We start from the raw sequence: 27792 nt of genomic DNA on the forward strand, positions 1-27792 counted from the left end.
ATGCGTACACACACAAAGTTTAGCCATTTGTGTCTGCAATCTATATGTAGATAACAGGGTAGGAAAGCTCTTTGTAAAAAAAAAAAAAAGCAATCCTCCTCTAGGCACCAGAGCTAAACAGATGGTCTAAATGTTAACTTCTGTGTGGTTTTAGTTAAACATTTAGTTATTGTTGAGATCCTTACTGATTGAGGTTATTTCTTAGAACTAAAGTAAGGTACAGACTGAAATGTCACCAAGAACCCACTTTGAACTTTGCCCAAAGATAAGCAGAGTAAGCTCAACCTGACATATGTGTGATTATGTGACTAACTGAACCCTGCCAACACGTCGCTTAGGTGTGGAGTGCCATGGGAACATAGTGCTGTTTTTATGTAGCATGTTCAAACAGGTTTTTAAATACAGCTAAAATAATCCGCTTAAACCCTACAATATCTTCACAACCAGTCGAGAAACTACGACCAACTCCAAGCGACAAGCCTGTAACTATGACAACATGGAGGGATGACACTGTAATGTGTCATACAGGCATGTCCATTACAAGGCTGTCACAATCAGATTTCAAACAAAATAAAAACACGTTGACTGGCTTATCAAAAGTCTGTGTGAGGATGCAAGGCATCAAACACTGCTGTTACACAGAGAGGTGTGTTACGCATACGTCTCAGATGCATTCAGGCTCTATGATGAGACCAACAAATGGATGCAGGGTCAAACATGCCGTACAAAGACGCGCTTCGTGCACAAATGGATGTACAAACCTGGAAAAGTATCAAACTGGCATCACAACTATTTCAACAATTTCTATAGATTGAGTTCATATGGACACAGCTCTGGCTGCCTGTGAAGGTCTGTACAGCAGCAGCACAGTTCACATTCCCCATGCAACAGTTCTGCCTACAGGCTGTGTTGGGCAGCAATTTCTGGTAAGCATGGCCTTCTCAAATTATTAGGCTCGTTTAATATGTTTGACTGGATTGAGGTCGTCCACCCCACACAGCAGGACTAAGAGTGAGCGGCCAGCTGTGTTGCTGGAGGTAAAATTGATCAATCTCTTTTGTTTTGTCAGTAAGTTGTTGCTGTCAGTTTGCAAAGAAAAAGCGAGCTGAGACCATTCTGGTACCCCCATTAGCAGCATCCTCTGTGAAAATTAGCATGTGCACCCGGGCCGACCTGGAGCTCGTAAGCAGCTGCATCTGATGCGGAGTCATCTGACGTGGGGCTGAACGCAGGTTAAACATTTTCACATTCCACTCAAAAGCCAGATGTAAGCTGGAGAACTGTACATAAATCTTACTTCTACCTTAGACTTAGAAAAATAACCATATACAATAACATACTGTTGGTGTGGCTGCACACGCATAAACACAGATGCACTACTCATATACACAGTTTGTGTGAAGAACATCCATCCACCTTGCCCTTTTTTTTTGAGCTCTAAAAACTTACAGTCAGAACATTATCAGTGAAATCTCTAAAATCCCCATGCAGTACTGTCTCTATGTACCTTGCACATTGTGGTTCCCTATGGTCCATGGTTCATCAGAGTCAAAATGTGTGTCCCCTCCCATTCCAGGTCCAGGGAAGTAAGCGTGAGCGAGGAAGCCCCCCTCCCCATCAAAAGGAGAGCTGTCTCCATGAAACCCCGAAGCGAAGAAGATCATGATGTCGGGCTCCTTGCGGCGTCCATATTTGATTTCCTGGTAGGGGATTTCGTCAAAGGTCAGTGGGGTGACCTTCTCCCAGACTTTAAAGGCTCGCCGGATAGCCTCATACGAGTTATACTCTCCAATTTTGGGAGTGTAGTTCTGAATACTATGAGAACAAAGAGAAGAAGAGGAAACAAATCTCAAAGGCCAGTGACCTACAGTAGGCTGTTTTTCATTTTCACACTGTTTCAACAACATTGAACCAACAAAAATCTCAACAGCTCCAGATCAAGGAATCGTTTCAAGTTTTGTGCTCATACAGAATATACAGTCGCAAAACACAAAGTTGATTTACTTCAAGCTTCAACTCCGCAGAGATATTTCCGCCTTGTGTTTGAGGACAAAATGTTCTGAAAGAGAATTTGTATTAGACTTTGTTTTTGGTTACCTGTAAGTGAGATGGCTCTTGTTCCATTTATGTCCAGTGAGCGCATAGCGTTTCCGCCGCACATTGGTTTTGATCTGCCCTCCAAACTTGTCAGGCACACCACAGCGGGGTCTTTTCATGGCACTGAAAGAGTTGAAAGAAGTCAGAAGTAGGCAAGAGGTGTGTGTTTGAAGGATGAAGCTCCCAAGAGTAAAAATAGGGGGGAGCATGATGTTGGAGCCCCTGCTAGGAGTCAGCGTGTTTCTTGTTGTTTGGTTTTAAATGTACCACTGTGCTGCTTAGAGCAGCCAGACCACTGACTGACTCTTCTTAAACAACTGGGGAGAATGTGCACCTTTCTTAGCTGCTGTTTCTGAGGAAGAGGGGAAACCATGTCCTTATCTATCCTTATTCTCTTATACAACAGCTGCTTTGATCTTTAGCATAAGCCAAATCAGCCAACTTAACACTTGAAAATGTACTGCTCAACTTAAGCCTGGAACCCAAAATGGGTTGATCGGCCATCTAATGGCTGGTTTAATGCATCTAATGGTTTAATGCATATGGTTTTCCCTCATTAAGCGCAGCCATATGTATGAACCTATTATAGTTGAGCTCCACTGACCTGATGGTTTGAGGATCCATCTGTCCAGTGATCTCCAGACCGTAGAACCGCTGCATGTCGCTGACGGCATTGGACAGGATCTCAGCTGATCGCATGGTGGACATCTGTCGGCTGGCCTGGGGCAGGTAACCGTACATCCTCAGCCATGACTAGAAACAAAAAAGCAAAGAATTTTATCAAAACTATCTTCTACTCCTACTCCGATACAGATGTGTTTTGCTCTAAGCTCAACAGGACAAAAATAAAGACTCATCAAAAATTTACACTTGAGAAAATTGGAACAGGCCAAGGAAATTGCTGTCAGTACATCTCTAAAAACAGCAGCAGTATTTTCACGAGCACGTGATGACCGCTGAGGACCAGCTTCTGTGATGTCATGTTATGACAGAGATTTCCCCTGATACTCCGGTTTCCTGGGAACACTGCTCACATGTGAATGGGCCTGCATTTAGTCATTTGAGTATTTAAAAAAAGAGAGAGTGTGACGCTCACACGCATACGACTGTACTGTGGGAATATGTGAGCGGTCGGGCTGTGGGGGTGGGGGTCGATGACAGACTCGGGGGAGAAACTGTGATACTCGACCCGATCACAGATGACGCAAAGTCTATCCCACCTGTTATGTCGAAACCCAATATCGTAAGCACATCCACTCACTCTCACATAGACTCACATTGGGTAGTGCGGGATACTAGATACTCCGCCTCATGGACACACTCCTTGTGGTGCTGCAAAAAAAGTGCGTGTCTGGGTATCTTTGTGCAAGTTTCAGGATCAGGCCCTTCTTTCACAACACAAAATACTAAATGTCTGTATTTACTTACCCACTGCTTTAAAGCCATGAAACAAACTCGCCTCTTTCATTTTTTCTCTCAAATACACGTCTTCTAAATAAGGAAGACGGTGAACAAAGTATCTGTGCTGCGCATATCTCTTTTTTGTTTTTCTGTTTCTATTTTTAAGGTTCAACAATTTAGTTTTAATGAATGAATGGTGAATTTATTTAAATTAGACGCACGCCCCATCAGGCAAGTTAGTGAGGATGTTTCCTACACAAACAAAACAATTCCAAAGTCCAAGCAAAGCCTTTAATTTTCTGTTTACTCTCTTCCTGTACAGTCTCCATAAATCCAATATGGCTTAATACAATAAAAAGGTCAAAGGGCAAAGCCCTATAGCCATGTTTTTTTTCTTTAAAATCACCCGATGAGAGGCACTGACACACCAGGATATCAGCCAAGCCAAGCTCGCGACATTCACCCTAAAGTTTACATCAGCCTGAGTGCATTTCCTTTAACATCTGATGAGCAAGACTGTGCCGCATTTGCCCTTCCTCTTCTTCGACCCGTCCTCACATTGCAACTGTGATAAATTATCTTAAGCACACGATGCGATCAATCAATCACTGCCAACAGCTGAGCTGAGTCTGACAGGTTTCGACAGCATCTCATCTTTTGTAATCAATTAAGACGGTGAGATGACCACAGCCGGCCCTTAGATAAATTGCGATTGCTCAAACAGAAACTTTCTCTGACATCATGAGGTTAAACATCAAAGTGGTCTTTGACAGTTTATTCAGAAAGCTTAAAAATGTTCAAGTTTTAGGAAAGCAAAATGTCGATATGTTGATATTAGCATTACTAAGAGTTGTTTGCACTGCATCAGGAGTGCGACGAAGGTGTCCATAAACTAAGCTTTATGGCCTCATTTTCTGGCCTTTGATCAACAGATTTTGATCAGTTCATACATAATTCCTGATGGATGTTTGTGTCATGTAATGGAATTTGAAGTGAGCATCTGAGACAAGGTCAAAGAAGTTCCTTTGAGGTATTCCAGGGATGCTATATTCACAAGAACGGAACATGTTGCCTGCGGCCACATCTGTCAACAGTTCAGAGGTGTGTTTCATTCAATCAAAGCAAAACATTTCTTTAAATTTCAGCCCCAGAGCACGAATCCCTTTAAGGCACAGGGCAGCAAAGCTAAATTCTTTGTTGTGCTGCAGCTAAAAACTGTGCGATCACAGTCTATCTGCTCGTCATTAGGATTCAACAGGGTTTGGGCCCTCAGGCACGGCAGAATTTGGCCAGAGGAGACTTTCAGTGCCAGTTCTCCTAAAAACATTTGAAAGGCCGTCTGCGTGGCAAATGCTTTATCCCGGCAGTCTTCAACAGCTCTTTACTCCTTCACAGGTTTCAATAATGTGAAAAACAAATGTTTCTGCTATATACACACTGATAATTGTCTTTTGTATGAGAAGAGCTGTAAAAAGATCTAAGAAGACTTTACCACAAGACTCTCTTTCTCTTAACCGTTTTCCTCCCGGCACAGCAGTGATGCACTAACTATCATGGCTCTGTGTGTGTGTCCGTGCTTTTGCAGGAAGAAGTGTAGCGAGGGCTGAACTGGATGTGACCCTGACCCACCTCTGCCTTCAGATAAGGAAGCCTAAAACGTGCCGACACGTCGTCACACACACAAACACTGTGCAAACACTCCTCTCTCATACACAGCAACTCACAAGCCCACAGCCAAGGTCAGGGAGACAGGTGGCACGGTCAACAAAACTCAAACACTTCCAGCAGAAATGTGTGAGAAAGCAGATGACAACAACAACAAGGCCTGACTAAGTGATAAATGTATCAAAGAATGTGGCAGAGCATGAAGATTTACCTACTGAAGCTCTACCAAACATGAATAATTCATCACAAACGCAGGATGTAAGTAGTCTCCATGACCTGATGCACACACTGAGCTGCAGCTGTTGACAGAATGAAATGGAGCACACATCAGTTCAGCGGTTTCTCCTACTTATGTCGAGCACAATGCCGATTCTGCTACCTGCCGTCGTGCAAACTAATCAGAAGCACAAGTTATTTACTGCACTGAAAAAGTATTCACTTCCTCCTCCGCCCCTTTTCTTAAAATCTAATTTTGTTGTGTGACAACTTGCAGTTTAGATGCTTGTGCTTGTTTAGATGTGTGAATCTTTGGTAGCTACTCAAATTAGATGCACCTGTTTCACCTTTTTCTAATGTCTATCATTCTAAAGAAGTCAACTTTGGGGAATGATTGAGGAAATTATTCTGAAATTGCCCAACAGTTTCTAAACATCTTTACAGATTGCAGAACCTCTACTGATATTCACTTCTGACAGACTCTGCCTCTCTATGGTGCTTTTTGCTTTAAATACTCGGCCATGTTACCCGTACTGACGCGTTGCTAGTTGCAGCACGATCCTTTTTCTTTTCAAAGACATTGAATATTGAATAATCTACCAACAAAATTAACATCAAAAGGGCATCACTTACATAGTCGCATGTCTATGAACAGAGTTCCACAAATGCAGGCTAAAACTCTACCTTGCAAAGAAGAAACCATATGTGAACATGATCCAGAAACAGTGATCTCTGGACTACAGCACGTTTAAAATGGACAGAAGAAAAGTGGACTTAATGGACGCCGCGCCCTCTGGTTGAAAGAGGAGAAGGACCATCAAGCTTGTTATCAGCACTCAGTCCGAAAGGCTGCATCTCTAATGTTAGGTGTGTGGGGGAGTGCATCAGTGCACATGAGAGACTCAGGTCTGCTGAACAGCTTCAGTCATACTTCAGACAAGGATGGGACATCTCTGTGGTGTTGGTAGAAGAAAAGGGGATGCCCAACTTTTCAGAGATGAGCTACAAAATGTCTCACTTTTAACACCTTTTCTTTCTTCTATGGTGTCTAAATTATCAGCCGACATGATTTACAAATCATGACACTATTTTTGTTTACACAGCAACTTTTTTGGAATTGCGTTTGTATCTCGGTAATGTGTAAAGTAACGGCCATTCAACACAGACACTGAGGAAAAAACAGAGTGGTCATAAGTCGTGGTTTTTTTTCCGGTCTTCCGGCAGGAAAATGCTCTCACTCTGCTCTTTGATCAGCATCTCCACATATCGACAACAAGGCTGCCAGGTACAAGGGCAGAGCTGCAGGGCCATTAGGAAGATGTATGGAAGAATATGAACCCCCACCCTCCTCGTCTTAAACGGTAAATCACCTCCCCTCATCAGCTTGGCTGAATACAGAACAACACGAGGAACAGGACGGGCTTGTATGTATGTGTGCGCATGCTGGGCCTCTTCTATTAAATGCTCTTTCAAAGAGTCCTTGAGCTTACCTGCCAAAACCAGACCCAGCAATATACAAGGAGTTGTAAAACCTGCCAGTGTGGGATTGCGTGCATAAATGTGTGTGTCTGCCACAATGTCAGCCAAGATACTAACAGAGCTTTTATTCCAAGGCTTGGTCTGCTGCCATGAGTTCGCTACGGAAGCCTTACTGAGGGATAGATAAGTGGATGGAGTCGAGAAAAAGAAAGAGAGGCAGACAGAGAAGAAGAGCAAAATTTAATTTGTTCAGTTTAAAGATTTTCCCCAAATACACGTGGTGGAGTCTCAGAGATTAGAAATGCTGCTATTTTTGATTGTAAGGCCACCTGATATAGAGGTAACCAAGGTGATCAACAATCAACCGATCAGCAATGTGTTGCTTTTTCTGATAACTGATGGATTGTTTGGTTGAAGTGTGTAACTCTACCTTGAGGGACGATTCGATTCATACTTAGATACATGGGGTAAGAGACCATTCCCGCTTTGGTTTGATCATTCTTGTTTTACTCCATTCTTTCCTTTCATGGACAAGTCTCTACCTCAGTGATGGTCTTCAGCAATAAATAGTGTAATAGATGCTGTGATGACACCTGAACTAGCCAATTTGTGGCTAAGTTGTGGACGGATAAACTCCATGTCTTCATCTTGTATGTTGTTGTTGTTGCTGGAGTTAGCTGTATCCAGGGATTTATCGAGACAGCCCATCGGATGGGTTTCAGATCTGTCGTGCTAACGTTTTGCCTAATCGATGCTCCATGGACACCCGAGGTTCATAAAATCCAAATGATTTACAGACGTTAGATGTCAGCTAACCTCATCGGACATGTTTTATTTGTTTACCTCACGTGCAGCGATGATAGGTGTAATATTTCACTGATCTGTCTGGTGGGCAGGCCAGCTAAGGCCAGCTAATTAGCTCTTTAAATGGTGTGCAGACTTCCGCTCAGCCGGTGCACTGCTGGTGCTGTAATAGTGCAGACCCACTATGATGGTTCCTCTCCAACACTGATGCTGAAATCTTGCTTTGACTCTGTTTGGGATCTACAGCAAAGCCTTAGTCGACCAGATTTTAAAGGTAAAATCAGGCAATTGAACGTTTTAAGATGCATTTTATTCATCGTACACTCAAAAATTTACAAAAAGCTTCTGAAATAAGTAAAAGCAAATGAATAAATGCACAATCTCCTTATTCCATGCTAAGTAATAGTTAGCATTCCCCATCGGAGTAGCAATGACGGCCTAAGGGAGGCATGGTGAGGGTCAGTCACATGAGAGTTGGGGAGGTGTGGCTGAGAAGGATGATGGCAGATAGCATCAAGGAGAACATAGACTGAGGAAGCTGTCTCGTGTAGCGATAAGTCACCAGAATGCAGCGAGAAGTTAACGTCCTCTCGTTACTTTCACTCTTATCGACTTTAACCACAAACTCTACACATTCAGAGTGTTTCATCGTGTCCATGTTTCTCTCTGTGCTCCCTCATCACTCTCTCCTATGCATGATTTTGTTCTCACAGCTTTCTCTCTTCAGATAAAAGGGTCCATTGTATTTCCTGAGATGCCTCGGAGTCCCTGGCTCCAAGTTAGAGAACAGCTGTCACATTCAGCCGTCACATGCTGCGCAGCTGAGACCGGCCGCCACCATCCACCTTAACGCTCTTCCTCTTTTCCGTCACACTTCTTTTCTGCAATTCATTTATCACAGATTTCTCTCTGCCGATACTGTGACGTATCTCTTATTTAATGGAGGCTTCTCAGCTCCTGGTCACACACTCTAATAATCCCTCTCTGTTCCCTCCACACTTTTAACCTCCCACTTTATCCTTTTTGTCCAGACAGAGTAGGAGTTGGGATTTTAGGCCAAATCATGGACTGAGGAGTGAGGATCAGACCTCCAGATGAAATATTTCAGTATGTGAATAAACTGTATGCTGTGTGTTTGATGTAGTTGTAACACAATCCGGAGCTTTATGGTTTGTTTCAAAAACACAGACCGCTTTAAGAGTTTATTCAATTTTAGGTGTTCACTTCACCTGTTTATCTAAGAAATTAACTATAAAAAAAAGATGTTTCACCACCTTATCACCATATCACACCTCATTCTACATCTGGCTGTTTTGGGTTCAAATAAATTCCTCACAGGCTGCAGAGAAACATTCATCTGTCACACACACACAGTATGACAGCTAGTGATGTCAAAATAGCAGGTTTCCCCCTCCCACAACCATGAATTAACGATTGTCAGGCCAACAAACAGCAATAAATTCCTATTTCTCAAATAACACTCTTTTCTCAGTCCTGACACCAAAGTGAATATGTGTGATTCAAATACACACAAAGAGTGAGCAGAAGTGTTTGCCTTTGGTGTTTTTACCTTTAATTTCACTCCATACACTGAGCGATCGCTGCTCAGGCACTGTGCTGTGCTGCGCTGAATGAGGAGGGAGGGATTTGTTGGCTACAATATGAAAAAAGGTATCCTTGGGAAAGCTGGGTTAATTAGTGAGTCCATGTCGTCACCACGCCGCCGTCAGTGCCAATCAGAGCTGGGTACAATGAACAACCGTCACTACTGCAGAGTCGTTTAAGGAAAAAGCCAGATGTTAGAGGGAGTTAGTAGGTTTGTTTACTCAGAGTGAAAGAGGTTTTACAATCTTATCAAACAACTCCCACCCTTTGCCATCAAGGGCCGCTGCTGATCCTCTAACTAAGTTATTAGTTATTGCTGCTCCACATTAAAATGTCTGAATTGGGAAACAAGTGCTCATTGTATTTTCCAGCATCAATATTCTATTTGTTTGGGGAGTCATCTGCCACATCGCAGACTGTGGACGCTACTGCACAGGTTGGCACAACTTGGACATTTAGCGTATCCTAATATGATGCAAGGAAAGCAAGAAAGCTGCTTAGAGCATAGTAAACATGCTTGTTCTGACACGCTAAAGAGATGGGTCATTATTTTGTCCATGAACAGTCTGTAATGTCATTTTCACACCAAAATCAGGGCGTTTAAACTTGGCTCCGCAGTGTATTCAGAACCAGTCCGGCCGCCTCACTGCCTGCAGGGAACAAGCCTTGAACTAAAACGGCATGAAAGGATAGTATGACACGGTATTCTTCAGATTGTGTTGGACCACATTTCCTGAAAGTCATGACTTTCTGAGATAAATAGGGTTAGTTTATTCATTTGACTGGACCACAGACATTAGCCCAACACAGCAGGACTGATTGTAAACTGCCAGCTGTCTTGCAGTCAGGTAAAAATCGATGAATCTAGTCTCCTGTGAGTGGTTACTGTCAGTTTCAGAGACGCCATGTGAGACATTCCAGTAGGCAAAATGTGAAAGAAAGAAAGGTTTGCTGTCCTCACAGCACAGTGTCATTGGATGCAGAACCATTTACCAATTAAACACTTTTCCACTTCACTAAAAAGCCAGATGCTAGCGAGTGTAAGTGGGTTTCTGTCTTCTGCGCATGTGGTTTGAATATTACATGCACAACGTGGGTCGGACTTCCTGTTATCACTTCAGCAACGAGCGCTCAGAAACGTCCCATCTATCTACACTTTGTGAGGAGCCTTCCGTCTTGGAAAGACAACTGAATGTGCACACACCAACGCTACGCTGACAGGCAAACCTGACTGATGACGTGATCCACGGGTCACTGAGACTGTAACGCAAGCTCCTCTGTGATGACCTGAGGTCTCTCTGTCTGTCAGTCTGTCTGTGTGTCCACCACTAATATCCCTCTTATAGGCTGTCAATTATCAGTTTTTGTCTCTCAAAACAAACAAGTCAGATGGATCACGGCTGGACTGGTGAAACACCAATCCAAGAGGTGTTGGTTCAAGCTGCAACATGATATTTTGGCATCTCATGCCACACCTACATAAACATTTATGTCTAAGGGTGTCCCTATTGGCTAAGAGTCCGAGAAAACTGCCCAGGAGGAAAGGCTATATTGTAGGAGAAATAAGTCAGCTCTAAAAAACGTTCACAAAGCTTGTAAACTTATCGGATCAGTGAGCACAAGATAGAAAATCACTGCAAGTGTCCATGAATATATGTTTTACCTTGTCTGCTCTATTCAAATGACAGGACTCTAAAGGTCCAGCTCAGCGTTTGTTAAGGACAAGAACAAGCTTAGCTTAAACACGTCCAACCCATGTTAGGACATGTATTCTGTATCTGATATTATCTGAGAATCAGAGTCATTCTTATAAAGTAGTTCAGTAAAGAGGAAAGAGTGAAACAAACTCCAGAAAGTCTTTGCTAAATTGGCACTGCAGGAGATGAAGTCTTATTTTTTTTAACTATACACCTGCCAGTTAACATGCCAGATACATGCTGTAATCCGTGCCAGTAATATAAAGCAGGTGTTAACCTCTCAATAGCCCTATTTCGTTTGAAATCATACCATAAGATAGTCACATGTCAAACTGTGCGGTGGAACTTGCTACTGTGGACAGTATTTGGCATTTGCTTTATTTTCTGAGTGCAGCGCTAGAATTGTGCAAGCTGTCTGTGACTTAAGCGACCTCTGCTCTTATTGAACTTCGGCGGTATTAGCAATGTCGTGTTTTTTTACCTCGGCGTTGAAGGAGCTGTCATCCTCCGCTCCACGCGCTCCAACCGCACACAGCCACAGAGCGAGCAGGGTCCGTCTCCAGAGCAACCACAAGCAGCTGTCTCGTGAGGTGGAGGCCATCGTATGGGTGTCGTTGAGAGAAATGAGTCGTGGTTCGTTGTGATTAAAGGCCAACGGTGTAATACGGTGACGAAAACGAGTTTTTTTTACTCGCAATATTGCTTATTTACGCGGCCTGCGCTCTATTAAAAACTCTTGGGTGAACTATTTCCTAGAGATTTGGCACGACAGCCTTTAAGAGTGAACTTGCGTCCTTCGAGAGAGCTCCATCACAGTTTCAGTGATGTTTCAATTTACATCAAAGTTGTCTCTGAATTACTAACCTTGAACGTGCACGTTAAAAAAAATCAAAACAAGCACTTGTGCCCAGCAATGGAAACTACAAAAACACCGGGTTTATGAGATAAATACGTTGATAAATCACTTACTGCTAACATGACCTAATCAAAGGAGCCAAAAATCCCCTCATAATAATGCCCGAAAGAAACGCAACTCAATTCACCCAAAGTTGCAACAAATATCGATAGCCCAAAGGTCACCGCGTTTGACGGACTCTTCCAGCTTTAAGTAACAAACTGTAAGCGAATAAAACAGTAATGGGTCGCGACATTTCGTTTAAGACATATGTTTTGCCGGTCCTTCTACTCTTTGAGTCCAGTTTTCCCTTTTCCCGGAGGGTATCCTCTTAAAAACCGGTTCTAATAGAGTTGCCCTCGTTCCTGTCCTCAGGCAGGGTCTGTGTGGTCACCCTACCGGAGCAGGTCGGACAGTGAAGCGACGCTCGCACTGTTTCGGTACCCAGAGTGAACATAGTCTGAGGAGTGAATCTTCCAGCGTCCAATGACACAATACTAAAGGTGCTTCCTGTTAGGACTTTCAAAATAAAGTGTCTAACTTCAGTCGGCTCTGACTGTGAAACTAAAATAACTGAGCCTTTAAAATTTTATGTTAAACTAATATAGACAGATATTTTTCTCCAAACAAAACCTTATGGTTATAACTAAATGACCCATGGGACACAATTAATAGCTGGTATGGTCAATGTTATAAACACTTTAAAATTAGTTAAAGGTAATGAAACTGAAAACGAGATTGTTTTGTTTTAAAAATGCATGTTTCCCTCCATTACCTGTTATTTTGATGTCAAACAATTTCAGGTATGTAGATCGACAACTACTTCGTTCCTACCATCCGCAGTTTAGGATGTTGAAGGGAGAACGGAATAGACGTGATCACCCTCTCCCTGTTGTGGTTCCACCACAGAGTCCTAACTGTATATCTTACTCGTGATGTACATACAAACTCATACGATATTCAAATTAAAAAGTCAATGTGATAATGACTCTCAGTCTTCATCAACCAGTTGGAATGCTTTTTAGGCTAAAGGAGTAGCTCCTTGCATAACGGGTATGGGGCTGATTTGAGACTGAATCTTATGAGTAATGGCACTATAGTCAATATACATGTCAGTTTTTTGCAATAATTTCCATATGTGGTGGACCTATGTGGAAAGCAGATATTATGATAGCAGGAGATTTGCTCTGAAGTGTTGCGCTGGCATTTCACCATTTTAAGAGCGACTGGTGATTGGTGTTGCAGCATATGACTAAACAGTAAGAGCTCTTTAAAGATGAGGAGGTTCTACAATACTACTAGTCATGCTCAATGTTCAAGAAAAGAGTTGTTGTTTTTTTGTTCAAAACAGAAGCCTCAGAGCATGCAGTAAATGAAGGATTTATTGTTTCTAACCCAGAGCTTTAATGTAAGTTTGCATCCATCAATCCATTGTCAATACCCACTTAATCCGATTTAGGGTGGCGTGGGGAACGGAGCCTATCCCAGCTGCCATTGCGTGTACACGCTGGAAAGGATCGCCATTCCATCACAGGACCACAAAAAGATAAGTAGCCAGACACACTCATTTGTAGGGTCAATTTAGAATCACCACTTAATTGAACATGCTTGTTTTTAGACAGTGGGAGGAAACCAGAGGACCCAAAGAGAACCCACACATACAAGTGAGAATATGCTAACTCCACGCAGAAAGTCCCCAGCCAGGATTCAAACCCTCTTGGTGTGAGGCAACAGCGCTAACTACCACACCACTGAACAGCCTTAAATGTAAGTTTGTACAAATGAAACCAAGACAGGGCTTCAAACCTCAGCTTTCCTTTGCATGGCACAACAAAAGCAGCACTTGATCAGAAAAATCTGATCTGAACTTGATCTTAAAAGTAAAAATCTAACACAGTGTTGACTGCAGGAAACTATCATTTTTTCGGAAATGGAAAAGCTTAATTTTCTCTGTTCATAATAAGGGTGATCAGCTCTTGAATAAGGGTGATAAGCACCTGCTGTGTATGTATGTCACTCTGCTTCACTGGCCTCTCCTTCTCCAGGTGATCAGTCTTTGGCAGTTTGTTACAGGCGCGATCAATCCCCAAGGGATAACACCAATCAGCTCTTGCACTCGTAATAAAGTGATTTGAACTGTCTAAAAGTCAGCCAAACACAGGGGAATCCCCAGCTAACAGGTTTCATCCTGACAGATTTTAGTCCTGTGTTAAAACCAATAACTATAACAGCAACATTTGTCTCTCAACAAGAAAACTTTGTAACTCATAGCACACTAACCTGAACTAGCACTGACAACTAGTATGTTGTCTCAAAATGCACTCAGTTCCCCTTTTGTATGGTCTATCATATCCATTTTATATGGCTGTGTCTATTAATTCTAATTAAGTGTTGTCCAGACTGCTTTTGTGTCTTCATGCTGTGTGGACCACCAGGCTCGAAGGCCACCTGCATGCTCAGCCAGTAAATCACTTGATGGATAAAGCACACCCACACGTACAGCCACTGCAAAGCATGCACACGATACAGGTCGGTCCATAAGCACAAAATGTTTGGGTGTGTACTGGATTTCAACTGGTTTCTTGAATTCATGATGACGATACCAGCTCCATATGGCCATATCAATTGTTCTGAAATAAAGCAGACAGGAAACTTAGTCAGTAGTATGTAGCAACTTTTAACAGTAAAAAAATAGGACATGTTAACAGGCATGGTGAGGTCACCTAAACAACAGTTTTGCAATACTTAATTTAAAAGTTTACAATACAAATCAAGATTTTCATTTGCGATCCAAGTTACCAAAAATAAAAACCACAATTATCATCTTAACATGTAAATACGGATTTCCCCAAGCTTGTGATTTGTTGTTCAATCAATCAGAAAAATCCCTGTACAGAGTACATAAAACTGGAGGTTTAGTTGTTATCCCCCTTGATATTTTATGATGTATTACTGCCCTCTGTTGGTGGGTGTGGTGACATGCTGTTGTAAGCATAGTTCTGAGCAGTACAGATTACCTGTAAACTTCCATTAGAAATAAACCATGACCTAATCTGAATTGAGCCTTTGTATGGAGACTTCATGGAAGAGATACTTATCCAGATATTTTTTAGCTCTCCAGGTGACTCCTCTTTTTCTCTCAGAATGTCATTTGCATGTTGGCTCAGGTAGCCCTTTAATATCAGCCGGTCTCCTTTTGCACTGCTCTATTCAGCTGTACTCTTTACACATTTCACATGAGATAACAACAAGGACTCAGCAAAACACAAAGGTAAGATACAATTTTCTTTATGTCCAAACCACCCAATTTAGACAATTATACTGGTGCTGATATCAGACAAGCTATATAGCTGTCTCTTATTTAACTAAGTATAAAGAAAGGAGGTGTGGGAATATGTGCAGTGTTCTCTCTTTTGGATTCTATTGTGAGAAGATCCTTAGGATTCAAATCTAAAACTTATTTTTAGGGGAAAAAAGGGTATTTGTAACCGATTAGACTTATTTCATCAAGACCAATAAATCTACGAGGATTGGGGACCAACCTTGATTATACTTTTATTGTTAAATGATTTTTTAGACACGTTTTAATTCTGATGTGATCACTGATTTCATGTCAAGTTTGTAAATGTGCTGTGCTGCAACAAGATGAACTGAAATGTCTTACCCTGTGACACATTTACATGTTTTCTAAGGTTCTTAACAGCATTAATGTTTCTAAACTGTAGTATGTGCAGGTCATGTAACCACTTCTTCAACCTGAACACCAATAAAAGTAGGTTACAAACTACAGTAAAAGCCAACAAAATAACCTAGTCCCAATGTAAGGTGGCTATTTTCTTTAAGGGATCATGAAGTAGTGATCTTCTTGCTCTGCCACTTGACTTTGGGCAGCATTAGGAGGACTAGATGACCATTACTCCTTAATCTCTATAAGAAATTAGGTTCTTGAATGGAAAAAGGGGAAAGAATTTGTCTTCATAGGGTTTTAGGTGGACATAGGTTTAATGTCCATAGGTGGACATTAAAGCATCACGTTTTCTGTTTCTGTTCCTCAGATGCACAATGTCCATTCCATGTGACATTTCAGTAACTCCTTAAATAATTGGTGTAAAAAAATATAATAATTTGTTCTTTTTATGCCTAAAGATAAATAAAAACACTTGGGGAAAAAATCCTGACTGAGGCTTTCATAATTCGTACATGAAAGGGTCAAAGAACTGAACTAATAACTAAAAGAAAATCTTGCAATTATGGAGTTTTAAAGTTAAGTAAATATGACATGCCATGAACAACAAGACATGAGATATTATATTGTGTCAATAGTTTCATAAAAACTAATCCAAAATTAAGTTCTAGAGAGTATTCTAGAGACAATGAGAAGGAAAGTAGCAGAGGGTGCTGCTAATCAAATGATCTCGATTACTGTTAAACAGCGTGGGCACGAGAGGGCTGCATTGGGATTGGGTCCCGCCGGGTCCCGTCGGATCTCAAATCTCAAATCTCGCGGGAGCGGGCGGTATGAACTTTGCTGCGGGCGGCTAAAAAAACCCACTGCGGGATCTGGATGCAGCGTTGCCAGGTCACGTGTACGATAATTATCGTATTTGTTTGATTATTTTGCCCTGTGTACGAAGTACGATCAATAATACCAAAAAGGTCACATATATGATAATTTGACCATTCTGTGAATGTGTGGTTGTAATCGTCTTGTAGTCAGCCTGTCGCAACTGTCTGTCGGATTTTTTTGTGAACCCTGAAGGCATTTCCATTTCTATGTTTCAAGCCAATCGTGCTTTTCTATGTGAACTACGAGTGACATGAATGCGTTTGCCTCAGAAGTCCCTAACAGTAGGTGGCCTCCAGGCCACCCAGGGACTACAGTCTCCTGCGGAACGGGAGATGACACAAAATCAATACGTTTCTATTATTGTGCGGGCATAAATTCTCAAAGTTTTGCGGGAGCAGGCGGGAGTGTAACACACAGGTTGCGGTTGCGGGCGGTAATGGTCAGAAATTTAGCGGGAGCGGGGTGAAGAAAACAGTCCCGCGGGGCTCCAGTGGGCACCTCTAAAGAAGCAGGAATTTAGTCGCTTGCTGGTCTAGAGTATTCAAATGTGTGTTATCTCAAAGGCAAGGAGGAACGACATTGCTGCATCAATCTTGGAAGAGTTATTAGCCATTAGGTTATCTGTTCATTTCCAAACAATCCGTCCATCATTCTACAGTGCGAACGATTGTTCACAAATTAGAGATAGTTAAGAGCTACATCTCAGGTTCCACAGGCCTCAACTGGTATGATAAATGCTAAAATTTATGACAAGTACAAACAGAAACAGGCTGAACAAGTATGGCTTGTTCACTTTCTGTCTGAAACAGGAAGCAAACGTAGTCCTGAGTTGAGATGGTTACAAAGATAAACTTACAGGTTACAGAACAACTGCTGTTTATCCAATGTTTTCAGCTCACCTAAACCTCCAACCTCCCTTTTGCAAACAATGTGTCCATCCTACAGCAACTCCAAGTCCACATTTCTGTCACAAAACCCTTTACTTCTGATCATGGAGGAAATACGGCTATGATAATAAGATGAAAGCTAGCTTTGGGTCTAAAATAAACAACTTACGTTTGCTCTTTGTCGGCTTCCCAATGAAGTATAATACAACTATCTTGACTGAGCACAATGATGGAACACACACAAGATGGAAAATGTAAAACAATGTAAGAAAAAACTGTTTAAAACCTTATCACTCCACCAATGAGCCCACAAAACAAATATGAAAGACACAAATGTCTTCAAAAATGCCACACTTTATCTTTAATATGATCATTATTCATGTATTGTTACATTGTCACATCAACATTGATAATGGCTTGCAGGTTAATTCTTCAAAGCAACACTGTTGAAGTTTGCATCCCAAGTGAACTGTGTGGATGTCTGTAGAAGCTCCACTTCAGGCCTCTTGCAGAGCTGTGAAGGAGGAGAATTATCCACACCTCTAGTCTTCAAGAAAAGTCTAGAGTTAGAACCATTGGATTGAAGTGAACTGCTTTAAACTATTGCTCTGCTATGTGTGAAAATTATCAATAAAGCTATGCTAAGTAAAGTGTAGCATTTTTAAGGCAATTCTTGCTTGGATGATTTGTTATCATATTCTATTCTTACAGCATGACTGTGGTTTTTGTATTTAAATCACTTCTCCCACTTGACAGGATGAAGTACTGGCTCCTCTCGTGGCTGGTCCTGCATGTCATTACTCATGAAACCGCTGGTCAGGCATGTGAAACGTTTGATCCGAACAGTGTTTTTTCAGTACAATGTGCAGAACAATTCATGACTATTCTTCTTACTGGAACCACTGATGACATCATCAAGTAAACATTTTCATTCTATATCAGACAATATGTTACAGAATCAATTGAAGTCTTGACATCGAGATGACTTTTCTTTATTTTCTCATTCTTTTCCACAAGCGCCTTATGGAACATGGATAACTTTATGAACAACCTTGGCAGTTTACTGAACCCTTTTTCTGTCATGGGGTTTTTGGGCATGCACTATTCCAGCATTGAGGCCTTTGAATTTTTTGCCAATACGAATCAGGTAAAAAAGAAAAATGTTTTCATTTATGTGTCTACCAACATGACTGAAATATTCCTAGAGCTACTGGATGACTTACTCTGCATTAATGTACAGACATACAATCACATGTAAAAGAAAGTACACCCACTTTAAATGGTAAGGTTTTATGAAACGTTAAAAAAGATTACATAAAGCTACATAAAACCTTAGAAGCGAAAGAGGGTGTACTTTAGGTTTTACACGACTGTATTTTGTTTTTAGATGATGAATACGTGAGATTGTGGTGGGTCCCATAGCACATAACACATTATTTTGTTTAATAGTAAAATATTTAAGATGAACTAAATATGGCTGCAAAACACAAATTTAAAAATAAATCTTCCTGAAGCATTCATATCTTCATTGGTATCTTCCTCTTCGTAATCGCAGTATTGATTACTCATCCATACGTTATTATGTTATGTGTTTTAGTCTTTAATTAATTTTGTATTTTTTTTATGTATTTATTCATTGTTAGTTGAATAAACTACAGTCTAGGGTCAGGTCAGTGTTACTTTGGTCCTAAAAAGTGATTCTCCAAAGATAATATCTAAGCTGAATCTTTGATACACAAATGACTGATGTCTGATTTAGTGTGAATGTTCAGCTGATGCAGGACATAAATGCAGCTATAATGGTGGCATTATGTTGTGGCATGTATTTTCATGCAATGTTTCTCTCCTATTTCTGTTATAGGCAGCGATAGGAATGCCTCTACCAAACACCTTACTGACGGTTGACGTGCCAAAGTTGACAGAGGGGCAGACCTTCATAGTATTCTGCACATTCACCCTTCCAAACAGGGTTAGACACTGAACTTTGTTGTGTACACTTTTGTAGAAAAAATGTGATGAGCACTCTAAAAGCCAGATTTGCGTAGAAGTTACAGTTGTGTGAAAACAAGAGTGCTGGCTTTCAACATTCAGATATGTGTTAACACAAGGCCAAGGAGGAAAGACATCAGTCATGACCTTAGGGAGGCAGTTGTTGCTGCCCATCAATTACCATCGACTGACCGTGCACTCCTTTGTATACCAAAGTACTCTAGAATCAAATGAGCGGGCACCTGTCCAACAAATAAAGATTTCTGTGCACAAATGAAGCGTCACTGACCTGAACTAATCTTGTCAAGAGGCGTGGGCCAAAATTTTTTTAAAATGAAAAAGCGAACAAGTTTTTCCTTGGTTTTTAGCACCGCTGTTCCCTGGATTATGTGTGATATTGAACAATTCCTCAAATTCACATTTCACTAAATTCCACAACAACCGTATTTTTAGAAAGTTGTGTTTTCTAAAATGTAACAAAGCATTCATTTGGGATTTGATCATTGATTTGAACTTAGTTAATAGACACAAGTACAATTATACAATTTATTCCAAGTCCCTTCTCCAAGAATACATCAGGGGATTTGTAAAAACTACTCTGTTTTGTGGCTTTCACAGTAGCATTGTGAGAACAGAAAGTCTCACAAATCCTTCATTTTCCGGCGTGTTTTAAGGTTTGTTGAAATTAGAGGACATTTTTGGTTAAAGCTGGAGTTGGTGTCCAGGCTGTGAACGTATGTCAGACGAGTGTCACTTGAAGGCATGCATACAGAGCTGTGTGTGGGTGTCTGTTTAAGTACTTTACTGTCAGGTTATACTGTGCAACAGCTATAGAGGATGTGTTAAGTTTACTAAACAAGCGTAAAAAGTGTCAGTTTCTGTCAAAAAGCAACACACTACAACACAGTAGCTCCTCTTAAACATTTGCTTTTTTCTCCACTGTTGACATGACAACATTTAAATCAGTTCACATTTAGAAATGTTCTTTCTGAAGAAGCTGTGTCCACTAGTACACCAAAACATTTTATCATATGATAATAGCACCATATCAGAATTCAAATGACATCAAGCAGTGTAAAGGGATCACTGTTTTTATTTATTTTTTGCCTGTTGTAAATATAGCAATGGCACTTTGGAAGATTTTAGCAAATCACTGTCTTGAACAAACTGTAAAAGCAACTGATTGAATGTATTTTGCACTGTAGGTTAATTTTGGAGACATGCTTTACGAAGGCAGACTGGTCGGCCTGAAAGTTGTAGGAAAGGATATTTCTGGACTTCAGACACGAGTGAACATCACCATGAACATCACAGATGTAACTACAACTTATTTTCCTTTAATCTTAACCTCTGTAGAGTTATTTTATCACTGAATAACACAAAAAAGGGACAAATTTTGTATCTTTTTTCTAACTAAAGTTGCCGATAACCCAAACGCCTCAGTGTGTGTTCTTAAATTTTTCAACCAAAAGTGAGTATCAGTTATCATATCTATGACGAGTAGTATGCATCTGATTATTTCTTTAGTTATACAGATGTAATTCAGCTGTGACAGCATCATAATGGCTCTGCCTGTCTGTTAGCCTCACTATCATTCAGCAGTAAGGGCTGCCTGACCCTGTGGGAGCGTGGCCAGAGACACGTCACTTGTTCCTGTGACCATCTCACAATCTTTGGTGTGCTCTTGGTAGGCCCTGTCTTTTTATTTGTTAATGAACTTGAGGGGACAGCCTCTGTAATGTAGCAGCATACAGCTTCTGCAAAGTTGCTTGAAATAGAAATACATCCTTTAAACTGAAATAAATGTACTGTGAATATATGTTGAACATTTCCATTCTGACAGCTGACAGAAGCTACAGGAAAGTGTTCTTTTTTCCACAGGTGTCTGCTTCCCTGTCTCCTAAAGACCAGGAGATTTTGGAGTACATTAGTCTCATTGGCTGTAGTCTTTCTCTGTGTGGTCTGGTCATCACTGTTTTGCTCTTCATCACAAATAGGTAGTATATTCTTCCCTTGTGGATGACTTTCTCCCGGTCACCGATGTTCTTGATTCCTTTTTTTCTTTTTATCGTTGCTTTCCTCTTCCAATATTTGTTCCTCGTCTCGCATCTGACTTTTGCAGCTGCCCTTTCATGACAAGTATGTCCATTTGTTGCCTCTTTCTTTCCATTTATTTAGGTCCTTCAACTTATATGACCAAATTAACTGCAACAACAATATGACCATGGAATCTACACAAAAAGCTGTCACTCACTACAGATCATATCTTTTTTGTCCAACAGAGAACTCAGAGTAGATGACTCTAAGAAGGTCCACATTGGCCTCGTAATTGCTCTGATCTTCCTCAACATACACTTCCTCACCAGTCAGAGAGTGGCGACCGTGTCCTCCACCGGACTTTGTTTCTACATGGCTCTTTCTCTTCACTACTTCCTGTTGGCCACTTTCAGCTGGATGGCCTTAGAGGGATTCCACCTCTACCTGCACTTTGTGAAAGTCTTCAACATCTACATCAAGAGCTACCTGCTCAAGCTCAACATAGTGGCATGGGGTAAGTGGCATCATCTGGTTAAAGACGTTCAGTGACAGCACCCATTAGTTAAGAATCGGTTCCTTACTCACGTCTATGTTTCAGGTGTTCCTGCAGTCATTGTGGTCGTGGTGGTGATCACAGACAGAGAAACGTATGGTAGTGTCCCCATGAACATATCTAACCCCAACAGCACCACAATGTAAGGGAAAAACAGAAACAAATGTCCAAACATGTGCAATCTAGACTAAAAATATTTTACATGTGTGTTTGAGGCTATGAGTGCTTGAATATTTAACTAAAACTGATACACACACACACACACACATGCATACACAAAGGCAACAAAACTGAATAATTATTGTAATAACTGAATCTTCGGTCATCTGATGTGACATTATTATAGAATACATTTATCATTTTTCAGTGTATGATTATAAAAGGTTGTCTGTGTTCCCTTTCTTTGTAGATGCTATATAACCAATGATGTGGTGAAGCATGTGACTACATTGGGAATGTTTGGCTTGGTGTTCCTCTTTAACATGAGCATGCTCATGGTGATAGTCAGACATGTTTTGGGTGCCTGCCATAAGAAAGAGGTAATCATTTCTCTTCGAGTTATGTTTGTGAATATGATACCATGACACATCTCTTGATATTCTAACTCTTTATTCATCTACATGAATTTCAAATGCCCAGACCTAACCATACAGCATCAAAGGTGAAGTTTTAAACTAAAGTAAGTTTGGAAACTATTTGTTCAGATGAAAGATGGATTAAATCTCACAACAGTTTCCTGTCCTTCATGGAAGCAGCTCAATCAAATGCAACAGCATTGACCTGAGCAAACGCAAATTCTCTTGACACTCATCAGTTTGAATCTGCCCGTTAACGTTACCCCACCAAACCAATGTCCAACTGGGTCTGGTCCAAAACTGATGTTGGGTCCTGTGTTGTGGGAGAGTTGTGTGTAACAAAACAGTAACATGTTTTTACACCTCCGTTCCTCATTATGGTAACCGTATTCATGTGCAAACATGGAAAAAGTCATTCAGTGAGGTGAGCACCAGCGTTATCTTAGCGAGACTCATCATATCCATTTAAATAAAAGAGAGATCAGTGCATAATATGACCTTTAACCAAGAAATTACTGGCACACAATTTGATACTATAAGGAAATCCCTGGTTTTCCAGTCCACACATAAACATTACTGTCAGAGCAAGTGAAGAGCTGGACCCTGGAACTTTGTTTCATAAAAAAATTCCATTTCAGTATCCAAAAAGCGCTTGTTCATGTGAAGGACAGGTGCAAACTAAGGATGCAATGGTACTCGGTTAAATATCGAACCGTTCGGTCCGCTATGCACGAGACACCCTCATGGACCGCGGGTTTTGCAATTCATTTTGCGCTGATGCTTTACAGGCCGCTGTGTGTGCCTGTCCAGGCAGGTGAAAAGCCCTCCCCGCAGATGCAGTTAATGTCCAATCACTGTTGTGCCTCCAGCCACGCACCCACTGTCAGTCACACTGTTGTAACTGGAGGCAGGTTCAAAGTGGAAGCGAAAAAAAGAAAACAAAGAGGCATGGCCAGCACTAGCGGAGGAGTTGAGAGCAGTAGTGGACTGGCCATTGGGAGCACCAGGACATTTCCCGGTGTCCTGGCCGCCGAACTGGTCCGCTCTGCGGTTTGCCGACGGTCGGTGGGCCGTCTAGTAAGGGCTGGTCTGTGGTCTGGACGGCTGGGCTAACAGAGTCTAACAGTGTAGTAATGTTCCGTTAGTTAGACTCATTACATTGCAGCGCATTGAGAGGACGGCGTTTGTGTGCTGCGGCTAATGATGCGTTCAAGTTGTACACGAATGTCAGAATTTCTGTTATCCGAGTCAGAATTTTAATTTTACCATTTGAAAGTTGTGTTTAGTAACTGTTAACCCGAAAGAAAAGTGTTATGTTATTCAGTACATCAGTGATACAGTTTAAGCTGACAAGCAAAATAAAGAGAGAATTTTGGGAGAAAATAAAATTGTTCTCTTTACGCACAAAACATGTATCGAAACTGAACCGAAACCTTGGCCCAAAAACCGAGGTACAGACCGTGGGTTATCTGTACCGTTGCAACCCTAGTGCAAACCCAAATAAAAATCCAGAGAATCAAATTACCAGCGCATGCACAAGGCCTCGGTAGATGGATTTCATCCTCTGTACCAGTTTTAGTATCACCTTTACAATGAAAAGTATCAACGCTAAACATATTATAAAGTAATGTTCAGTTTTGAAGTTGACCTAAACCTTCTGTGTGTTTGTGTTTTACTTCATATTTTCCAAGTTTGGGGACAGTGAACGTGGTAGAACCAAGAAAAAAATGTGCCTCTTGCTGACACTCATCACTCTGCTAGGCGTTACCTGGGGCCTGATCTTCTTCTCATTTGGCCACCTGACCACTCCCTTCCTCTACATCTTCTGCATTGTGAACTCACTGCAAGGTCTGGACAACTTTTACAATGTGATCACCTCTGCTCTGTGGTTATGTGTGTGTAAATATAACAGACCGGGTTGGAAGACTCAAATACTGCATGTAGTGTATGATACTGTTTCATTATTTTGTTAGTAATAACAGCTTCATGGGCATTGGAAGCAGTAACTGCAATTGTTATTGCAGATCTAAGTTACAGCTTTGGTTTAACTCATAGTACACCACAGTGAAAAATTCACACGGTCTATTAACTTCAGACAGAAGTACAACCTGACAAGATTACTCAACCTCAAAAATAGGTTAAGGCATTTACATTGATAACACAGAAGGAAAAAATGTGCTTTTATATTGCAGCAGGTGTTGCAACCTGACACTGTTATATTTTTTGTCTGGTATTTGCATGATCCTCACTTCCCACACAGTAAACTTTTGCTTCACTTCCCTCTCCCCCTTTTCTCATACAGGTTTCTTAATCTTTGTGTATTTTGTGTTGGCTTTGAAGAACATCAGAGACTCAGCTGCTGCATCAAGCAGAGAAACATTTGACACCAGCAACTCCCAGAAGTAGCATGCCACTAAGATCCACACGTGAAAGGGGAATTTCTACTCTAATACATCAATGTTTTGTTTTGCGCTAACTCATTCTGAATAACGTAAAATAACGTACAATTATATTTTAAAAGAGGCTGGACAGTGGTGTGGAGGTTAGCACCGTCGCCTCACAGCAAGAGCGTTCCAGGTCTGCTTTCCGGTTGGGGCCTTTCTGTGTGGAGTTTGCATGTTCTCCTTGTGTATGCGTGGGTTCTCTCCAGGTACTCCGGCTTCCTCCCACAGTCCAAAAACATGCATGTTAGGTTAACTGGTGTCTTTAAATTGTCCCTGGGAGTGAGCGTGTGTGTGGTTGTTTGTGTCGTTAGTCTCTGTGTGGCCCTGTGATGGACTGGCGACCTGTCCAGAATGTACCCTGCCTCTCGCCCAATGACAGCTGGGATAGACAGTTTAGTTATTAGTTCAAGTAGCTGGAATTTTTTTTTAATTTTTTTTTTAAAGTTTTTTACATTTATAATTTTGTGGTATGTCTAACAATGAAAAGGCAAAGGGAGGTATTAAGCATAAGCTCGTCATTTAGGATACACTCCCAGTGCACTGTTGAGAGGTGAAAGGAAAAGCTACTGTAGTTGATCTATTGCTTAGTCTTCAGCAGTACAGTGCATTACTGTATTTGAAATACTTATTCAATTATACTATTGTGATTGTACTATGTGCTATTGTGACTTATCTCATGTTTTTTTTTCATCTCCTTTATTATTACATGAACAGTTTATGCATATATTTGGCTATACATGAATCTGCTCCCTTCTGTTTAAGATTTGTCTTCTTTTATTATTACTTCAGTTCCCAAATTTTAAGTTAGGTAGTTTTCTTTTTATGGACTATTTAGAAGCGGCACTTCTGACTTTGATGTTTTCAGTGTAATGCAATGACAATATATGCTTTCTAATGAAAATAATTGCTGATTACTATCATTACTGTTTTTTGTCCACTGACAATTGGTACAGCACTACTTTTGTACTCCAGACCTATGTCTGACACACTTAAAAATAGTTATTTCTTCCTAAGCAGCTAATTCGAAAAACAATGGTTTCAGTCTGTCCTCCACAGCACTGAAACTGCATTAATCAAAGTCACAAATGACCTTGTTATGGCCTCCGATAATGTTATTTTTTTCATTGTTGATCCTGCTGGATCTAAGTGCAGCTTTTGATACGACTGACCACAGTATCTTGCACTAAAAATGTTTTTCAACCTTACCAATTCACTAAAGTTTGCAGCGTTGGTATGCTGAAAGGGAACAGTAACAGCTGGAAATGATACCGTCCTAACTGCTCTCCACAACATGATGTTGCTGTATGTGATTATTTTCTTCTCGTCAGACCTTGTTTACTGCAGACTGATGCCACAGCTCACAGCACTATCCCTTGAAAAATAGACTCATTGAGGGTGTCATATTGGCTCTCTGAAGAATATTTGCATAAAACAAATACCTCCCATAGAACAGAACAAAAGAGGAACTTTGTTTAGCTACACGTCATCATCAGTTCACCCAACCATCACACCTCGATGATATCTGGTCTGTCCTGTGTACTTCAGAGGAAAGAGTTGCTCCATTTGAATGTTAATGTAAGTGTTTCCTTTTTTTTTCCTTTTCTTTGTTCAGGGGATTTTTTGGCAGCCTTAAGATAGCATACTTTTTATCAAGAAAGATAAGTTTGTCATGTTGTTCAGTTTGTATGAAGTCTTTTAAGATATATTGAGATTTCCTTTTAAGTGCAGTTATGTGAGGTTTGTACTTTTTAAGTTCTGGAAATCAGAAAAAAATGAATTACCGTAGTATTTCAGATTCACATAGTGTTTGTTCTCACATTAATCGAAAATCTTTTCCTGTTTTAAAGAACACAAGTATTTCCTATACCTTTATAACTTACCTTAGAAGTTTTAAAACAAAGAGTAACCTTGAATTTGTGTTGGTGATGTATCATGTTCATGTTCACAAGACAATGTGACTAGTCTTTAGAAAAGTATTTCCATAATTTAAAAAAAGTGTAGATTGCACGAATGATTTGTTTATTCCTTGTTGCTATTCATTCCATTCATTCAGAAGAGGAACTATGGTTAACATACTGCTCCTACTGCTGCTGCATGAATCACTGGCTGACCAAGGTAGGAATGTTAGTTTTGTTAGTTTGATGAAAAAGGAAGCAGAATTGAACATTGGAACTGTATCATATGATGGGATCAACTAGTAAAAAACAAATAAATTGATTGATGCTGTTAATGTTAGTGTGAATATTTGTACTGATTTGAGTTGTATTTTCTTCCTTTTTTTTTTTTTAGTGTGTATCAACATTTCAAACCATGAACTTTTTATCACTGGAAACTATGGGATCATCCACGATGAAAATGATAATATTGTGAAATGCAAGAAAGAACTTTTTCCCTGCCTGTTTAAGTGCACATCCAACAACGTGACGTGGTTCAATGAATCATCTGCCTGCTTGATGGCTTCTGTGAAGGAACTATCTCTCACTACTTATGTGTATAACATATATACATGTAAGTCAACCACCTCTCAAGTAAAGTTTAGCCTCTGTCGTTATTTAAAAAATTTGATCAACTTCAAGTTGTGGCACACAGTGGGACAGATTTATTAATGGCTTCTTTTTTTTGCATTAAAAAGTATTGTTGAGATTTCCCATGAGGAGCTCTACAGATTAATGGTGGAAACACGTGGACGTAATTATCTTTTTAGCCAATCTTGTTGCATTTTCATGTAAATTGTCACAGCCACTTTAAAAACAAAAATAAGGTTGATGTCTCAGAAGGCGAGTACCCATTCTACCTGGGCAGTATTTCCAGCATTGAACACAGCGATTCATTTGAATGTCAAATGCATTAGCATCGCAGAGGCTAACAAATAGTGTCTCTT

At 40.7% G+C, this 27792-nt stretch overlaps 2 protein-coding genes across 5 annotated transcripts in view; one reads left to right on the plus strand and one right to left on the minus strand.

Annotated features, from left to right (window-relative positions):
• Positions 1–11565, minus strand: part of mmp15b (matrix metallopeptidase 15b) — a 24134-nt gene extending 12569 nt beyond the window's left edge. Inside the window, exons 1-4 of the mRNA XM_072380992.1 lie at positions 11446–11565; positions 2702–2850; positions 2098–2220; positions 1508–1815 (exon numbers count right to left, since the gene is read on the minus strand). Of these exons, the coding sequence (XP_072237093.1) occupies positions 1508–1815; positions 2098–2220; positions 2702–2850; positions 11446–11565 (700 nt within the window). The remainder of the gene's footprint in view (positions 1–1507; positions 1816–2097; positions 2221–2701; positions 2851–11445) is intronic.
• Positions 11542–27497, plus strand: LOC140302185 (adhesion G-protein coupled receptor G2-like). 4 transcript variants are annotated; one of them, XR_011914953.1, is made up of 16 exons: positions 12283–12362; positions 13319–13626; positions 18070–18231; positions 18331–18460; positions 19175–19282; positions 20508–20618; positions 20722–20773; positions 20886–20989; positions 21184–21299; positions 21585–21853; positions 21938–22034; positions 22302–22431; positions 24159–24315; positions 24770–26486; positions 26965–27026; positions 27201–27497. XR_011914953.1 is itself a non-coding variant. In XM_072380993.1 (14 exons), coding segments are annotated over exons 2-14 (1542 nt in total). In that variant the 5' UTR covers positions 12283–12362; positions 13319–13624; the 3' UTR covers positions 24874–27091. The 4 variants fall into 4 exon arrangements, 1 of the variants encoding a protein (XP_072237094.1); XR_011914952.1 differs by lacking the exon at positions 12283–12362 and adding an exon at positions 11542–11631 and having other exon boundaries at positions 24770–27026; XR_011914951.1 differs by having other exon boundaries at positions 24770–27026.
• The last annotated feature ends 295 nt before the right edge of the window (positions 27498–27792 follow it).

The sequence above is a fragment of the Leuresthes tenuis genome, unplaced genomic scaffold, assembly GCF_036924035.1.
Source record: "Leuresthes tenuis unplaced genomic scaffold, fLeuTen1.0.hap1 SCAF_2, whole genome shotgun sequence".
In the NCBI taxonomy this organism is placed as follows: Eukaryota; Metazoa; Chordata; class Actinopteri; order Atheriniformes; family Atherinopsidae; genus Leuresthes; species Leuresthes tenuis.